Raw genomic sequence first — 19,944 nt, forward strand, 5'->3', positions numbered from 1 at the left:
TATGTTTGCAACTCTCATATTTAACGGCTCTGGGGTGCGTTTCCCGTACAACGACGTAACTTGCTGCTCCACTACCGTAGTACGATGCACTGTTGAAGAAATCAACTTGCTAGTCACGACTGTTTCCCGAAACCGTATTGTCGCAAATTGGTTGTTCAACCACGTTGGTTAATGATGTCACACATGTGGTGGAGTAAAAACGTATCGGTTACCTAACGTAACCTCGGTTCTCTCTAGATGAGGGAACGAGTATTGCGTAAGCTAGCTTACGCTACGGGAAAGATTAATCTTTTCTGAGATATTGAAGCCAAAAAATTATCCTTAATTTTTGTATCCATTGTCAACGCAGTGCGGCAGCTGCAGACCTTGAGCGGGCTAGCTAGCGAGCTCATAGGTTGCTCTGCGGCAACTGCTGCAGCCTATAGACGAGCTTGGGCGAACTCGCATCCAATGAGAGGCGTCCACGCGCTCACTGCATCAAAGCCCGCCAAAATGGGCGTGACTTGAGTGCATATAAGCGTAGTTCGTAGGCTGGAACCCTGGTTTTCATTGACTGAAGCGAAAAGTCGCTCGTGGCGTGAGCACGGCCGGCTACGCAATACTCGTTCCCTCATCTATAGAGAACCGAGGTTACGTTAGGTAACCGATACGTTCTCTTACGAGAGGTTCTCTCGTATTGCGTAAGCTAGCTTACGCTACGGGAACCCATTGTCAACGCCGTGCGCGCCAAGCATCCACTGTATGAGTTCCAGGGAATTAAGGGGGGACCCGGGGGAGCCTTCATGAGTGGGGAAATAATATTTGGCCGGCAAGAATGCGGGTCATTGATTGTGTAATACATAAGCACATAGTGGGAAGGGAACGACAGAGCGGCGGTGCCGGTCTGTGTGGAATGTGTCCCATCAGTGCAGCTCACCAGGGGAGCTGTAGCGTATTAAACCGCTAGTAGTTTTGCCTGCAGAGCGGGCACTTCCATATTGTAAAATCTGACAAAGGTGGAGGGGGAAGTCCATCCCGCTGCCACACATATGTCGTGAATGGAAATCCCGCTGGACCATGCCCACGAGGATGCCATGCCTCTAGTGGAGTGAGCCCTAATGCCCAACGGGCATGGCAGGTCTTTTGACGCGTATGCAGCAGCAATAGCGTCCACTATCCATCTAGATAGTGTCTGTTTCGAGGTGGCGAGACCTTTGGTGCGCCCTCCGAACGAAACGAAAAGCTGCTCAGAGCGTCTGAAAGCGGCGGAGCGCGCAGTATACAATCTCAGTGCTCTGACCGGGCAAAGGAGATTGCCGTTGCGTTCGCTATCGGGTGCTGGCAGCGCCGATAGGGAAATGACCTGTGCTCTGAAAGGAGTACCGATCACCTTGGGAACATAGCCGTGTCTAGGCTTTAAAATGATCTTGGAGTCACTTGGTCCAAACTCAAGACACGCAGCGCTGACCGACAGCGCGTGAAGGTCTCCCACACATTTGACTGATGACAGGGCAGTCAGAAAAACGGTTTTGAGTGAAAGGTATTTCAAATCCACGGATTGAAGTGGTTCGAAAGTTGGGGGCTTTCATAGTTTCGAGAACTATAGAAAGATCCCAGATAGGAACCGATGGGGGGCACGGGGGGTTCATCCTTCTAGCTCCCCTGAGGAAGCGGATGACCAGCTCGTTTTTACCCCATGACTGGCCGTGCAGGGGTTCAGCGAACGCCGCAACGGCCGCCACATACACTTTGAGCGTGGATGGGGATCTGCCCTTATCCAGCAGCTCTTGTAGAAATACGAGCAGCGACGACACCCCACATGTCCGCGGGTCCAGGTCTCTGTCGGTGCACCATTTTGAGAACACAGACCATTTTGACGCATAGAGTCTTCTCGTGGAAGGGGCTCTAGCGTGTATGATGGTGTTTATTACTCCTTCTGGCAGAGCGACGGGTAGTCGTTGATCACCCACGCATGCAGCGCCCAGCGCTCTGGGTGGGGATGCCAGATTGTGCCGTGAGCTTGAGAGAGGAGATCTGCTCTCACTGGGATGGGCCACAGCGCTGTCAGTGACAGCTGCATAAGCTCCGGGAACCATGTCTGATTCTCCCAACGCGGGGCTATGAGGAGCACCGAGTGGCGCGTTTCCCTGATCCTCTGCATTACCTGTGGCAATAGCGAGACGGGAGGGAAGGCGTAAAGTGGGCGTCTGGGCCAGTCCTGGGCCAGCGCGTCCTCGCTTTTCGAGAAAAATATTGAGTGCAGGCAAGCGGGCAGTGTCACCGGCTTGTTGGCTGCTAAATTCACCACTGCAGTAGCCTGAGAGAAGGGGACTGACAGGGGGCGAAACTTTGACGGTGGTCCGGCCGCGGCGGGGACTGAGCCGTCGTTTGTTCAACACAGTTAGGAAGACTTTGGCTGCTCGGGTTTCAGCGTTACCTTAGATCGAGGCCCGCGGGGGGCGGCAGTCTGCGGCGGCTGTCTGAGCGTGATCGAGGGCGGCCGCCCTGTCGACGCTGAGAAGTCTGAGTTTGTTGAACTGGGCGCTGTGAAGAGGCTCGTGCAGGAGGCTGATCACGTGAGCGGCCTGCAGAGGAGCTAGCGCGACGCGGCAGGAAGAGGTTCATGGCTTGGGTGGCTTTCTGAACTTCTGAGAAGCGGTCAACAATGCGACTCACCGCGGAGCCGAAGAGACCGGTCGGAGAGAGCGGTGCGTTGAGGAACGTGGAGCGCTCTGCTTCTCCCATGTCGGCTAGTGTTAGCCACAAGTGTCTCTCGGTCACAGTCAGCGAGGCCATGCACTTCCCTAGAGCTTGGGCTGCAGCTTTGGTAGCGCGAAGGGCGAGGTCTGTCGCGCTTCATAGATCAGTAACAGCCTCTGGGTGCCTGCCTTTCTCATCCCACTCCCGAAGAAGGTCTGCTTGTAGGATCTGTAAAATGGCCATTGAGTGCAGAGCAGATGCGGCTTGGCCGGCGGCGGAATAGGCGCGGCCAGCATAGGTGGAAGTCGCTCTGCAGGCCTTAGACGGGAGCAAAGGCTTGGAAAGCCATCTCGCGGAGGGCGGACAAAGGTGTGCTGCTACCGAGTCCTCGACCGGGGGGATGGAGGAGTAGCCTCTCTCAGTGGCGCCATCCACCAACGCGAGAGAGGTGGAGACGTGGGAACGGGACCTGGCTGAAAAAGGAGCATTCCACGACTTTGCAAGCTCCGTGTGTAATTCCGGCAGGAAGGGAGCGGCCCGGGCCGCGGGTGTAGAGCAGCGATAGCTTTGAAGAAAGCAGCCGTCGAGTCTGTTGGGTGCCTGCTCAGGGGGCGGTGACCACTCGAGCCCGAGGCGGTCGACGGCCTGTGTGAGGAGGCGTGTTAACTCCCCTTCGACTCCGGCGCGGGTCCTGCTGGTTTCCTGGGCCGAGGAGGAGGCTTGGGAGCCTGACCACTCCTCGCTGTCCGAAGCCATGATGGAACAGCGGCCCTTATCCTCCGCCTCGTCATCCGAGATGGCAGCAGTGCGGCCGCTCGGTGGCAACTGCGCGTCCCGGGGGGGCGGGGAGGGTGAAAACGATGCTCGAGGGAGAGGCTCCGGCGAGGCATTCGCTTCAACCACAGTTTCCGGCAGCCTTTGTGAGCGCCGCTTCTTCCTGCGCGGCTGAAGGTAAGGCGGCGCGGTGGTTTCTGCTTTGAGCACTTCGAGTCGAGCCCGCAGGGTCGACATCGGTAGCTCCTCGCAGAAATCGCATCCGCCCTCAGTGAGGGCGAGCTCTGCGTGCCCCAGTCCCAGGCAGAGAGCGCAGATGATGTGGCGGTCTCCTGTGCTGAGAAGGGTGCGACATGAGGCGCAAGTGGAGCGAGGCATCTTGAAAAAGACGCTCGTACTCTTTTGTGAATAGTTCGTGAGAACTAGCTTGCTGAATAAAAGGATACGTCGTCGGATGGCGTAGCTTGCAGGATGGCTGAAGGTGGCTGAGACGGCCGGCTTCTTGTAGCGCTGTCCACGCTTGCTTGATGCCCCTCGAACGGCGACGCGGCTTCCAGGTCAGCGGTGCGAAGAGCTTCGCTGAAGAGATGAAAATCAGGGTTCCAGCCTACGAACTACGCTTATATGCACTCAAGTCACGCCCATTTTGGCGGGCTTTGATGCAGTGAGCGCGCGGACGCCTCTCATTGGATGCGAGTTCGCCCAAGCTCGTCTATAGGCTGCAGCAGTTGCCGCAGAGCAACCTATGAGCTCGCTAGCTAGCCCGCTCAAGGTCTGCAGCTGCCGCACTGCGTTGACAATGGATACAAAAATTAAGGATAATTTTTTGGCTTCAATATCTCAGAAAAGATGAATCTTTCCCGTAGCGTAAGCTAGCTTACGCAATACGAGAGAACCTCTCGTAAGAGAACTACTTTTAATGAATCTGTTTGCGATCGAATTAATGCTAGATGTTTTGCTATAAATTACGGACATGTCATCTGAGGACTATCTCATATTTTTCTCAGTTATTTGCTTTATTTCCGGATTCAATCATAGGCTCGTTCTTACGCACTAGAGCACGTTCACACATGCGCACTCTTCAAAAACGGTGCTTTAAATCTATTGACAAACTAAAAGACATAAAGGACATTTGTATGTCTTCTAAATAAAAGCTACTGATTGTACTGAATGTCATCTTGCTTATTTGGCTCAAGATAATAATTTAAGCCCACATGTTATAATAACAAGAAACTCTGCTTCTAACCACAGGTCGAGAGCTGTCGTTCCAACCACACAACTCTGCGATGCTGTTTGCGAATGTTCGTTGGAACGATGGTTTCGGGAAACACCGACTCTTTGAACTATGATGATAACGACGGAACTTTCGACCATAGTTGGCTAACGATGCTTTTGGGAAACGCACCCCTGGTTCGCGCTTAGTAGATGCCGCCAAGGCAAGTTCAAAACAAAGCGCGCGCTGTACTGTGATTGGTGGCTTGTTTGACCAGTTACGTTTTTATCCACTCATAAATAAAAAGGAACGACTGATTTTGAAAATGTAGTAGAGTAAAAAGTAAGATATTTGACTTTGAAATGTAGTGGAGTTAAAGTAAAAGTCTCCCCAAATTTAAATACTTCAGTAAAGTACAGATACACAAAAAAGCTACTTAAGTACAGTAACGAATTACATTTACTTCGTTACTGTCCACCACTGGACAGATGAGACAAAGATCAACTTGTACCAGAGTGATGGGAAGAGAAGTGTATGGAGAAGGAAAGGAACCGCTCATGATCCAAAGCATACCACCTCATCAGTGAAGCATGGTGGTGGTAGTGTCATGGCGTGGGCATGTATGGCTGCCAATGGAACTGGTTCTCTTGTATTTATTGATGATGTGACTGCTGACAAATGCATCAGGATGAATTCTGAAGTGTTTCAGGCAATATTATCTGCTCATATTCAGCCAAATGCTTCAGAACTCATTGGACGGCGCTTCACAGTACAGATGGACAATGACCCGAAGCATACTGCGAAAGCAACCAAAGAGTTTTTTAAGGGAAAGAAGTGGAATGTTATGCAATGGCCAAGTCAATCACCTGACCTGAATCCGATTGAGCATGCATTTCACTTGCTGAAGACAAAACTGAAGGGAAAATGCCCCAAGAACAAGCAGGAACTGAAGACATTTGCAGTAGAGGCCTGGCAGAGCATCACCAGGGATGAAACCCAGCATCTGGTGATGTCTATGCGTTCCAGACTTCAGGCTGTAATTGACTGCAAAGGATTTGCAACCAAGTATTAAAAAGTGAAAGTTTGATTTATGATTGTTAATCTGTCCCATTACTTTTGGTCCCTTAAAAAGTGGGAGGCACATATATAAACTGTTGTAATTCCTACACCGTTCACCTTATTTGGATGTAAATACTCTCAAATTAAAGCTGAAAGTCTGCAGTTAAAGCACATCTTGTTTGTTTCATTTCAAATCCATTGTGGTGGTGTATAGAGCCAAAAAGATTAGAACTGTGTCGATGTCCCAATATTTATGGACCTGACTGATATAGATATATATATATATATATTTTTTTTTAAATTGGCCTACCATATACAGTATGAAAGTGTCCCTCTCAACCATATGTATGTGTGTATATACAGGGTTGGGAGGGTTACTTTTCAAATGTATTCCATTACAGATTACTGAATACATGCTGTAAAATGTAATTTGTAATGTATTCCGTTAAATTACTCAAGGTTAGTAACGTAATCTAAATACTTTGGATTACTTCTTCAGTATGACTCGTTCCATAATATCAAAGGTCTTACTAGAGAGGAAAAAATTGTGATCTAAGATGGATTTTCTTATGATTGTGCCTGGTAACAGGTACATGTAAAATGGCTATAACTAGCATTTTAGCTTAGCATAAAGCAAAATGTTCAATGACAATTTACACAAGGTTACTTAAGAAAGTGTTTAACCGCTGTTCAAATGCACTTTGGATCATTTGTATGTATAAATGTTTTCTATCTGAAACAACTAAATATTAAATGAAATAAATTACAAAAAAAATAAACAATTATCTCTTCAGTAATCAAAATACTTTTTGAATATAACTATATTCTGAGTACCAACAATTTAAATTGTAATGGTAGTGGAATACATTTACTCATTTTTTGTATTTAAATATGTAATCCTGTTATATGTATTCCGTTACTTCCCAACTCTTTATAAATACTGCATATGGTAGCCCAATTTTATAAATCCGTAAACCACTCTAGATTCCAATAATTATAATTACAAATGTAGGACTTCTAAAAGCATTTGTGACTTGCACAGAGTGAAACAATCCTAAAATGGAGTTTAACTGTAAATTCATTTTTCTTATATTGCTTTTTTCTATACATGTAGCTTGATTACATATTTAAAATACAAAATATTAGTAACTGTATTCCAATACTGTTACAATTGAAATCATTGGTAATTAGAATACAGTAACATTCAAAAAGTATTTTGATTACCGAAGAGATTAATTTGCATTTTTTTGTAATTTGTTTCATTTAATGTTTAGTCCTTTCAGATGAAAAACATTTATACATATAAATGATGAGATCCAAAGTGCATTTGAACAGTGGTGAAACACTTTCTCATGATGTGTTACTTCTCTGTCTGCTCGTATGAATGTAAGTCTGAAGTAAGTTTGGAGCACAAGAAATAGAAATAAACCTAGTCTAAATTTGGAGCACAAGAAATAGAAATAAACCTAGTGTAAATTGTCAGCTTTACGCTAAGCAAAAATGCTATTTCTATCCATTTTACATGCACATGTTACTAGGCAAGATCATATTTGTTCATTAAGAAAATTCCCGTTGGAACATAATTTTTTTTTTTTTTTGTAAGACCTTTGATATTAGGGCAAAAATTATATTCTTGTTAATAATTTTTGCATTATTTTCCTGTAAAAATCCTTAAAACAAGATCAATTTAATTGATCTTGTTTTAGAAACAACACCGCATAAGATATTTAGGTTTTTCAGAGAATGTATTTTTAACATGTGTATTTTGTCTTAATGTACTGGCAGAGTTTTTATAGTCAAAACAATTTAAAAATCTACCAGTGCTGAAGAAGTAATCCAAAGTATTTAGAATACATTACTGACCTTGAGTAATCTAACGGAATACATTACAAATTACATTTACAACATGTATTCTGTAATCTGTAGTGGAATACATTTCTAAAGTAACCCTCTCAATCTTGACTAGTATTTCTATTTGTGTTTAAGGTTACCAGCAACATGTTCACTGCCATTGTGTCTGGGAGCATCTCCCATGTTCTGCACTTAATGTGTTCCCTTGTTGTGCTACCAGGGAATTATCCTCCCCATTGGCCCAGTCACCATGGTGACGAGAATTATGCCCCTTTATTGACATTGCAGGGTCAGAATCACATGATTCAGGGTGTAAATCATTGCCCTGCAAAGAGGAACATGTATAATCTTAATTACGCTGATTCTATCTGTCTGTCTATCTGTCTGTCTATCGATCGATCAGGTCTGTCTGTCTGTCTGTCTGTCTGAATGAATTAACTTAATACAAATTCAGAGCCAATTTTCTAAGACATTCATTGTGTGGACTTCCTTGCATTAGTATTTTTTTAATGGATACAGGTTTGGTGTGTAAGAAAAATTATATCTTAATATGCACTCATGGAGTGTCAGTTATATTAGTAATACTGTTCTATGAATAAATTATGAACCCTGTAAGTGATCATTGAAATGCTTTGTTATTTTAAAGCAAACCATTTCTTTTCAATCTTGTTGTGCGTTGTGAATATTTTATAAGGTGGAAAATAAATAAAATCATAAAATTCATCAACAACAACAGCAACAACTACTGACTCACTCCCTGGCATTATATAAAAGATTTATATTCATGGTAAACATAAAGCCAGTATATTCAAAAATACTGTGAATTTTGTGTAAATTGTCTGGAGTGTTAAATGTTGTATTTCATTTTATTAAGAAAACAAAACATAAGTATTAGTTTTAATGATATGGTATACTTAATAGAACATCAAAAAACATGCCATTTAATTATGCATGGAATGAGATTTGAGAAGGGCAAGAGAACCAGTATAAGACCATCATCTCAATGCAAAATTAGGCATCGTAAGTAGTAAAGAAGCCACTCAGATTGGACTACATCATTTATTCCAAATAAACACTTCACAAACTGTAGAAAGAAAAAGGACAAACATCCATATAACTTAAGTGTCCAGAGTATACAATACCACTTTAGTGAACTGAAGCGTTTGGTTTATGCCTGTAGACCACAGTCTCCGTTAGATACGCTATGGGGCATTTACCCTATTATTTGCATCCAAAGTAAATGGCTGATAAAGGCTTGGTGAGAGTGCTTTTTCATGGAGCTGCTGAATGAAGGAAGGAAATTGTCCGTGGAGAGGAAGTTAAGATGGTAATCTGATGTGCCAGCACCCACACAGCATCTCAATGACCCACATTTATGACACACAGATTATACATTGTGAGCACTAAATACTCCAGAATTATCTGATTTATCACATTACAATCACTGGAACCATTTGTCATACAATCATTTTGACAGTCACCTCCACTCATTTCCCTTTTGCAAGTGCTCTAAAAGGAATGACTTTTGGTGTTATATCTTGCTCTCTCTTTCAGATTATAGCCTTGAACAAAACTAAGGAAAGAATGCGTCCCTACCATGTCTACCAGGAAGAAGAGGACCCTGATATCAAGAAAATAAAAAAGGTAAATAATGGAACCTCATTACCAGGTCGGAAAGATTTTGTCATTTGAGATTTTAAAGAAATTAAGATCTCAAGTTTAGATTGAGTGAGTGTTTTCATAATTTTTTTTTTCCCCTTTCTGCATATTTGTATCCTTCCCTCATCAAACAGTAATCTTAGATCCTTGGACCCAATACTGGTACTGTATATACATTGGCCCCTAAAAGTATTTTGCATGAGATAACAAAATCTGTATGTAGATGTATGTAGTCAATTCATCTCAGGTTCACACAGGTGCCTTAGCACACCCATGCAGCGTGAAGCATTTACATGTTTCCACTGATCATAGTATAAATAATGGGGGAGTGCTTGTAATGGCTTGTTTTGATTATTAAGGGGGGTTCACATTAACTATGGACATATACCACTAGAAAGTGTCTAATTTTGATCAAAATGCAGATATCAATCATTCAATCTATATATATATATATATATATACACACTCACCTAAAGGATTATTAGGAACACCATACTAATACTGTGTTTGACCCCTTTCAGCCTTCAGAACTGCCTTAATTCTACGTGGCATTGATTCAACAAGGTGCTGAAAGCATTCTTTAGAAATGTTGGCCCATATTGATAGGATAGCATCTTGCAGTTGATGGAGATTTGTGGGATGGACATCCAGGGCACGAAGCTCCCGTTCCACCACATCCCAAAGATGCTCTATTGGGTTGAGATCTGGTGACTGTGGGGGCCATTTTAGTACAGTGAACTCATTGTCATGTTCAAGAAACCAATCTGAAATGATTCGAGCTTTGTGACATGGTGCATTATCCTGCTGGAAGTGGTGGCCATAAAGGGATGGACATGGTCAGAAACAATGCTCAGGTAGGTCGTGGCATTTAAACGATGCCCAATTGGCACTAAGGGGCCTAAAGTGTGCCAAGAAAACATCCCCCACACCATTACACCACCACCACCAGCCTGCACAGTGGTAACAAGGCATGATGGATCCATGTTCTCATTCTGTTTACGCCAAATTCTGACTCTACCATCTGAATGTCTCAACAGAAATGGAGACTCATCAGACCAGGCAACATTTTTCCAGTCTTCAACTGTCCAATTTTGGTGAGCTCTTGCAAATTGTAGCCTCTTTTTCCTATTTGTAGTGGAGATGAGTGGTACCCGGTGGGGTAGCCCATCCGCCTCAAGGTTGTGCGTGTTGTGGCTTCACAAATATTTTGCTGCATACCTCGGTTGTAACGAGTGGTTATTTCAGGCAAAGTTGCTCTTCTATCAGCTTGAATCAGTCGGCCCATTCTCCTCTGACCTCTAGCATCAACAAGGCATTTTCGCCCACAGGACTGCCGCATACTGGATGTTTTTCCCTTTTCACACCATTCTTTGTAAACCCTAGAAATGGTTGTGCGTGAAAATCCCAGTAACTGAGCAGATTGTGAAATACTCAGACCGGCCTGTCTGGCACCAACAACCATACCACGCTCAAAATTGCTTAAATCACCTTTCTTTCCCATTCTGACATTCAGTTTGGAGTTCAGGAGATTGTCTTGACCAGGACCACACCCCTAAATGCATTGAAGCAACTTCCATGTAATTGGTTGATTAGATAATTGCATTAATGAGAAATTGAACAGGTGTTCCTAATAATCCTTTAGGTGAGTGTATATGTGTGTGTATACTTTATATATAAAACATTTTTTATTTGATTTGGTACTATTTTCAAAATTATTAGTACTTATATCACAACAGATGCAAATGCAGTTTTTAAAAAACAATTAGTACAAAAAAGTACAAATCACAAATAACATTTTCATCTCACCAAATAAGTGTTTCATCTATATATAACTTTCAGTGGTAGTTACTGCCTTTCATAATGCTATTAACATCAAACTTTTCATTTGCATCTGTTCTCATTCGTTTGAACACATTTGAGTATTACATCATTCAAATGATCTTTAATGGTTATTCAATGAATCATTTGTTACATCTATAGATTTTCAGCTGGTTTGACTATTTTATATGCGAGTAAAATATCAACATCTTCAGTAAATCACATATTCAGAACAGGATAACCAAACATAATTAATTTGTTACTGTATTGGCAATTTATATAATATGTAACGTAACCACTATTGTTTACATTATGCATTCAGAGTGTGTGTATGAGCATTTGCAATTTAGCAACATAGAACAGGACAGACTGCAAGGAAGAGTGAATTTGTATATGGAGGCCAGTCAGAGAGGTCACAGACGTAGGCAACAGAAGGAGGGAGAGGGACTGGTGAGCCCAATGACATCTGGGTCATGTCCACTATGTGATTCAGTAAACAAAGGTGTTTTGTAAACAAAGGTATACAAACTACTGTATAGCAAATTATAGGACTGTGACAAATTTGTGAGTATCTCTTGTTTGTAATTCACTTTGGTTACTATAAAAGCATCTGCCAAGTGACGCATTGACAACAGCAAACTCTGTACTGTCAGAATTCACAGAAAACGTCCAGCGTCATACTGTATCTTGACTGATCACATCTTTTGATTACACATTGGGTTGATGGTACAGGCTTTATGAATTTACGGTAATGACAATTTGGTCAGACAATATACCTTTATTTCCTAATGTAACTTTACAGTACTGCAAAGTTTCATTTGAAACCTGTATCTTGAATTGTTTGCTGCAGAATGAACAGATTGTTAAAATGACGACACTGAAAGAAGATCATTCTGTTGTGTTTGGTTGATTACATGTAAACCAAATGTTCTCATTACATGTCACAATAATCTTGTGTTCTGAAACAGTGATTATATGAGAGGGAACATGTACAACCCTGATGAGAACGATTTGCTTTGTTACAAGTGTGATCAGTTTGGTGTTTTGAAACGTTTTGAAAATGTGCCACTTGTATTTGAAAATAGTACTAAGGCAAATAAAGAAACTGGATATACAATTATTGTTTAACCTAAAATGTGCTTATGGCATCTTTAAAATAAATGCCACTGTTTTTTTTACAGTGTACAACAAATACTGTACTTTCTACTTCTAGGTTCAGAGTTTCATGCGAGGCTGGCTGTGTAGAAGAAAATGGAAGATTATTGTGCAGGACTACATCTGTTCTCCTCACGCTGAGAGCATGAGGAAGAGGAACCAGATTGTCTTCAACATGGTGGAGGCCGAGACAGAGTACGTCCATCAGCTTTCCATCCTGGTCAACTGCTTCCTGAGGCCTCTCAGAATGGCCGCCAGCTCCAAGAAACCACCCATAAGCCATGATGATGTCAGCAGCATCTTCCTTAACAGGTGTGCTTCATGACCTATAAGTTTGTCTTGTTGTGGCATTGGACTGGCATTGAAATTTAGGGCCTGTTCACACAGAATGCGTTCTTACCAAGACCAAATTACCAATTGTTACTCCTCTTAGAGCTTTCAAGCTACATCCACCAAACTTGGCACAGACTTTAAGACAGTTCTGACTTGGGTTGCTATGTTTTTTCAAACTGACTAGACATAAGTTTTTCTTGTAATGGACTTTCAAATTCCCAAAATCAGATAGACTTACATTGACTTGCATTGAGCAACACTCTTAACAACCAGCCAGAACACCCTAGCAATGCTTAGCAACCAGCCAGAATGCCAGCCAGAACAGGTCTGTTTGTCTCTCTGTCTTTCTGTCTGTCTGTTTAACTGTAAGGCCTTTAGAACCATTTAACTTCAACCATTTAAAACTATATTTAACAAGGCTTTGTCAAGCTAACATCAAATTTGTCTTGACAAACTTTACCTAATTTTTTTATTTTTATTGTAAGTATACATGCATTTGGCCATTGTCTCGTCTCACTGTATTACATCACGCACCATAAGTGTCTTTGTTTTCAAGACACCATGTCAAGATCCATCTCGAGACCACTCCATTCTCTTCCATTCTGCTGTGCTCCATCTCCATTTGAATTCAAGTATGCATCCTGTGTGAATTGCTCTTTAGAATGCACCGTTGTATTGATATTTGCTTTTTTGTCCTCAGTGAGACAATCATGTTTCTACATGAAATATTCCATCAAGGCTTGAAGGCGAGGATAGCGAACTGGCCCACACTGGTTCTAGGTATGTTGTCACCATTACGTTTTATCGCTCAGAAAGCTAATTACTGCATTGGGATGCTATCATCAAGGCAAGTCGTTTCCGCTGACGCACAGCATCTCAATCAAACACCTTTAGTGACGTCTGTCTTTCTGCTATCTCCCTGTATACACACAACCACACTTTTGGAACAATGAGAAGCAGACAAAAGACCGCCAACATCTGAACCTTAAACCCCAGATAAGCATTCTCAAGCACTGCTGTGAATAAAAGACATAGTTAATGACGATTACTTTTTTTCTCTCCTTTCTAGCTGATCTCTTTGATATCTTGCTGCCAATGCTGAACATCTATCAAGAGTTTGTGAGGAACCATCAGTATAGTCTTCAGGTTCTGGCCAACTGTAAGCAGAACCGGGACTTTGATAAACTCTTAAAGCAGTATGAGTCTAACGCTGCCTGTGAGGGGAGGATGCTGGAAACCTTCCTCACATATCCAATGTTTCAGGTGTGGCTCTCGTTAATGTCAATACATTTTTATTATTTCCATTCCAGCCTCATCACTGAAGAGCATAATTTGTTCAATTGATTTGAAATGCCTTTTGGGAATTACATATATTTCTGCAACAAGAACAGTTATTAGATGCTCAAACAAGTAAGGCATTTGTTTTTGGTAAACCATTTTAGTGAACTATTAAATGAATCAGTACTCTTGAAGAGCCTAATTTATCACTTTAAGTAACCTGATCTATCTCAATTTCTCAAATATTCAAGACTCTCTCATATTACAATTTCCCAATGCTCAGGCCTAGAAAGAATCTGCTATCTTTATCATGTTTTCTGTACTGATTTTAGGGTAATATCTGCAGCATTCTGCTGAATGGATTTAGACAAGGTAAAATGTTAAACAGAGCTGAAAGAGCTAACATGCTGAAAAAAAAGTCCTAAACAAGTCTAAGATGTTTTCTGGTCTTAGCTGGTCTCCCAGTCTGATAAGGCGGGTCAGTTAGCTGGCCAAACAGCTAAACCAACTCATTGTCCACACTGTGAGACCACCTAGACAAGCTTAATCCAACTAAAACCAGAAAACGATCTATTTTTTTATAAAAAAAATTTAAGCAGGGTACACTCTTACTGGTAGCTGAAAGCATTATCAAATGTCCCAAAAATGTTTAATAAATTGCAAAATAAAAAAGTAAAAAATGTCACCACTTAATATATATTAAACAAGCATGCAAGAAGTGGGAGTTTCTTTGTAGAACCATAGTCGCTTTAAGGCAAGTCAAGTCACTCAGCAGTCATGTTCATAACGCTTCTGGGCAGCTATTTTCTATGGATACAAGTACAGCTTCAATCTACTTGAATGGGAAAATACTGAAATATTGAAAATGATCAAATGCAATATTTCAAATCAGCTATAAAATTTGACAACGGTGGTATTATAAATTGTGCTTCTTCAGCTCAGACCATGCAACAACAACAAAAAAACAGATACAATAAAAACACAATTTTTCTGGCTGGTCAAGCTAATGCACATGCACGTTATTAAGTAAACATTAAGACAATGTCTCTATCAAAAAGGCGATTTGACTCTTTAAACTGTAAGGCGGGACTTCCATTATTATAGCTGCCTGATTCAGTGTTTCGATTTCTCCCATTCATTAGTTTACCAGTGACCCATCTCATACAATAATGTCTTTAGCAGTACTTTGTGAATTAATCTGCTGCGCTTTTGGTGGAGTTCTGTGGGTGCAGATTCCATTTACTCCTGTTGATAACCCTCCCTCTCAGTTTCACTTTTAACCCTGTTCCTCTATTTATTGGATTTATTGACAGATTCCTCGCTATATCATCACCCTCCATGAGCTACTGGCTCATACACCTCATGAGCATGTGGAAAGAAAAAGTCTAGAATTTGCCAAGTCCAAACTGGAGGAACTCTCCAGGTGAGTCAGGCTGAGGACACCACACTGATTCTTAAATGACTAGTTCACCCAAAAATGAAAATTCTCTCATCATTTACTCATCCTCATGCCTTTCCAGATGTGTATGACTTTCTTTCATCTGCTGAACACAAAAAAGATTTTTAGAAGTATATTTCAACTCAGTAGTTCCTCACAATGCAATTTAATGCTGACCATTATTCTGAATGTTCCAACTGCACACAAGACTTTCACCTACTGTTGCACTTGTGTACATAGTAATGTGACAATAAAGTGATTTGATTTTGATTTGAAGCTCCAAAATGCATAAAGGCATTATAAAAGTAATCTAGAAGACTTCAGTGGTCAAATTCACGTCACTCCCTATGCTACCCCTTCTCGCTTCTGTCTGATTGTTTCTTCACCTGCTAGAAGTGCAGTTAAGTTAATGCAGATAAAGTCAATTAAATTGCAAAAAATTGCAATTTAACCCAATGTTTAAAGTGCCTCGGCACCAAATACTGTATAAATCCACTTACACACAGTTGCATGCTTTTACCTGTTCTACTTTAAAAAAAATACAAAATGAAACTGCACACTGCAGCTTTCAATCAACAGTTTTTAGTGCATTTTCTAGTATGACAAGTTAATTTACCGTTTGGCACATTGTTAATCAAAGTGGCAAGAATTATGAAGGTGAATTTCTTAAATTTTTATTTAGACATAAGTATCATGTTTACGTGGTTACAGGGTGATGCACGATGAAGTGAGTGACACAGAAAACATCCGTAAGAACCTGGCGATTGAGCGCATGATTGTGGAGGGCTGTGACATCCTCCTTGACACCAGCCAGACGTTTGTGAGGCAAGGTGAGCATCCCGAGCTGCCACCTGCCTGACGCTTCTTTTAGCAAGCAAGCGTGAGAGTGACAGCTACTGTACAGCTTTGCTTTGATTCTCTCGGGTTCTGAATATGAAATTGCTTTAGAATCAGAAACCACTCTCTCCAGGCTGAACACAGCTTTTTAAATGTTTTCTTTGGGTGATTTGTAATCTATTAGAATGGAGCCATGTAACAGAGTGGAGGAAAACATGGTATAACTAGCATATGGGGGTCTGTGCATGGAATGTGTAAAATAGGAAATGACACCCACTCACACTGATAAAGTTCCTATTGTTTTTGTGGAATGAGTGACAGGGAAAGCAATTTCCATTGTTTACTTTTCATTTGATTCATCTTTTACTTAAAACACAGATCCCAATATGTGTCAGTATGAGAGGATATATAATTATTATGGCCATTATTCATAAAATTCACAATGTATGGTCTATACAGTGTTCCAATCATATCGCTGCACAGCACCCATAGCTGAATATTTTTTTTGTTGCATAGCAATATTCTGTTATAAATTCTTATGTCAAGTACATCTCTTTTAGCATAAGGATGTAAATTCATGCTTGATAAAATAACATTTTAATAAAAATGTATTTGTTAATGTTTTTATTACATAATAGCGATTTTTTTTAAAGCAATAAAGCACTCATGGGCTTGTTTATATTGTAAATATAGTCATGTCAAAATGTGTTGAAGGCATCCCACTGACAAACACCACCCTTGATATTCAAACTATAGCACGTCCTATCATACGTTACTGCTTAAGTAAAACAGTTTTGGAGGGGTACCTAAATAAAAGTAGGAGTATATTTTATACAAACTTCTACTAATGCATACTACATTCAAAAATGTACAAACTAAATTTGTATGTACATTGTACATTGATGAAGCCTGCGTAATAATACCAGGTACATTTAATAAGAAAGAAAATAGATTACATTTTGATCAAAGTTGTCTTTAAGTTGCCGTGTGTATTTCCTTTTCCTTTTGAATTTTCTCTTTGCATCTCCCAATTGAAAATTTGCCTTTCTTCTTGTAGTCTTTTGTTTGGTGATAAAGCAGTGTCTTTGATCTGCATTTATCATTTGTGTTGGTGTTCTGTGCCTCTGTTGTCTCTCTGCTTTGTTTCTGTCCCTTACTTTTGATGCTTTGTCTTTTCTTTTTTTTTTTTATTAACTCTCTCCTTCTCTCTCCCTTTATCTCAGGATCTTTGATCCAGTTGCCCTCCGTGGAAAGAGGGAAGCTCAGTAAGGTTCGGCTCGGTTCTCTCTCTCTCAAAAAGGAAGGAGAGAGACAGTGCTTCCTCTTCACAAAGCACTTCCTTATCTGCACACGCAGCTCGGGAGGCAAACTTCACCTGCTCAAAGTAAGTGATTCACACACATACGCACACACGCAGTGCATGGCAACAAATCAACCTGAGAAAAAATGACATTTCCTACAAACCAGTGACTCCTAAAGAATTTCGACACAAATGTCACATCCCGTCTTTAATGTATTGACAGGAAAGAGATTATGAAACAATCCCCTGAAGATCAATGCGCCAGAAACCCGGCTGCAGATATGCTGACAATTGTAATGGTGTCAGAAAGGTTAATCATGTGTGATGAGGTCTGAGCTTCCCCTGTTCTTCTTTTTCAGTCCCCACCGCCCTTGTGCAGCTTTTTGCTTATAAACTCTTCTCGCACTGTGTGGCCCATTTGCACTTTTGCGATCTTGGCATAGTTTAATCTCCAGAACCAATTTCTGGAGTTGAACATCTTCACAAAGATTTGAAATACACTAATACACTAATGTTAATGAATGGAACCTTATTGTAAAGTGTTTGTTAACAACAACATCAATAACAACAACAATAAAAAAAAATCACATTTGTGATTTATGACCATTTTCAACTTTATTTCTGACCCTTAGAATTTAACTGGCTGTTTTTTTTTCTGCGGTGCCTTTAAGACTTCTATGTAAATGACCTCTTTGCATGAGAATTTAGACACAGTGCTTTTCTGCATTCACTCATGAGCTGTCGTTTTGCTGTCGAGTCCTTTAATAATGACATTACATTGTGACCTCACAAAATAGTCTGTGCCGAAATGCGCCATTCATACCCAAAAGATATGCAGAGCGGTAGGTGGAGCATACAGGAAGAAACATCACATGGAAAGGCAAACCTTCCCACTTAGTAATATTATTGTTTGTTGTTCTGGTTTGTAGGAATAAAAGTATCTTTTCTACTTTCAGCTTATTACTAGGGCTGTCAGTTTAATGTTTGATTAATACATTAAAATAACATGTTAAAGTTTACACAATTAAACATGCCACCTAACTGTATGTAAATTCTGTAATACAAAATTCTCCTAACTTCTGAGCAATTCAAGCTTGAAGTACCATCTTGATGCTTTGCAAATTGTAGGCAGTAGAGGGAAGTCAGCGCAGTCTCAGCTTGGAGCTGTACTGGCAACATGCTTCATCTAGAGTAGGCAGCCTTTCACAGATGATGCAATATTGCACTCAAATACAGCTGAACCGAGCATAACAGAATGCAGGCATCTCAAGACACATTTTGCAAAGTTTGAAACACAGCTTTTAGGTAGCAAGATAATGAAAACCATTGCGATGCAACCAAAGTCAGACGCACAAAAGTGAGAGACAGAACTGTGAGAGATTGATGACCTCAACTGCAAAAGTGTTTTCAGTGTAGAGTAATTATGTATTTAAATGATCTGAATTATTTTATTTGTATTATGTAATTATTTAAGTTATTATATACCAATATATTTGGTTTATTTGAGGGCCTTTCTAAGTGATTATTGATATTTTTGATTAATTACGATTCATTCCATTAAATCTGCACATCATGTATTTAATTCAATTAAAAATATATATATTTTAATTACAGCCCTAATTATTACTTAACCATGACAGGGCAGACCAGTTTTTCTTCAACCAATAGAAATTATTGATGTACTGTAGAAATGTGGGCGGCATGCCTTAATGTCAGAAATCATCTCGGTTATGGTCGTAACCTCCGTTTCCTGATGGAGGGAACGAGACATTGTGTCGAATAGTGACACTAGGGGTTGCCCTTGGGAGCCCGATCCAACTTCAGATATTTGAGAAAAGGCCAATGAGAGGTTGGCGAATTGGCGAGTTGAATTTGCATGCCACTCGCCCTGACATACGGGTATAAAAGGGAGATCGGGATGCGGATTCAGTCAGGTTTTGCACTGAGGAGCTGAAACAAGGCCCCTGCACAAAGCACACACCGGACACAGCAACGATAAGGCTGGGTCTGCCTCCTCCGGTGAGAGTTATCCAGGCCAAAATCTAGGCACTCTTCGCTGACAGGTAGCGCTTGCAGGTCCCTGACCCTCTTGATGGAAGTGAGTGCCATTTGCCCCAGGAGTCTCTGAAAATATTTCAGTGGGACTGATATTTGCCACCTGGATAAGTTCAGGCAGTCCAGCACTGACTGCATGCGCTCATTCGTGAGGCACGCTATCATTGACACAAAGTGCCGAGAAAAGAGATGCTCTGAGCCCTAGACGGCTGAGGTGGGTGAGCGCCAAGTCCCTGTGTGCCAACAGTAACTCTCGAGAGTGTGCTAGATTCGTCGAGGTAGTTCAGTATGCGGACGCCCACTTCCCTTAACGTGGCAAGGGCTGCCTCTGCAACCTTTGTGAAGATGCAAGAGGACCGGCCGAAGGGGAGAACCTTGTACTGATACGCTCGGCCGTCGAACACGAACCGTAGGAAGGGTCTGTGTTCGAGGCAAAATCAAGACGTGTAAGTACAGGTCTACCGCCGCAAACCAATCTTGATGCTGGATGCACGT

General features: G+C 41.5%; 1 protein-coding gene across 2 annotated transcripts in view; it reads left to right on the forward strand.

Moving 5' to 3' along the window:
• The window catches only part of LOC127643299 (ras-specific guanine nucleotide-releasing factor 2-like), a 96,213-nt gene that overhangs the window by 40,238 nt on the left and 36,031 nt on the right, over window positions 1-19,944 (forward strand). For both annotated transcript variants that reach the window (XM_052125978.1, XM_052125979.1), the window contains exons 4-10: window positions 9,131-9,220; window positions 12,267-12,520; window positions 13,242-13,321; window positions 13,611-13,804; window positions 15,133-15,242; window positions 15,969-16,087; window positions 17,318-17,478. In XM_052125978.1, coding sequence (XP_051981938.1) covers window positions 9,131-9,220; window positions 12,267-12,520; window positions 13,242-13,321; window positions 13,611-13,804; window positions 15,133-15,242; window positions 15,969-16,087; window positions 17,318-17,478 — 1,008 coding nt within the window. The remainder of the gene's footprint in view (window positions 1-9,130; window positions 9,221-12,266; window positions 12,521-13,241; window positions 13,322-13,610; window positions 13,805-15,132; window positions 15,243-15,968; window positions 16,088-17,317; window positions 17,479-19,944) is intronic.

The sequence above is a fragment of the Xyrauchen texanus genome, chromosome 4, assembly GCF_025860055.1.
Source record: "Xyrauchen texanus isolate HMW12.3.18 chromosome 4, RBS_HiC_50CHRs, whole genome shotgun sequence".
NCBI classification, from domain to species: domain Eukaryota; kingdom Metazoa; phylum Chordata; class Actinopteri; order Cypriniformes; family Catostomidae; genus Xyrauchen; species Xyrauchen texanus.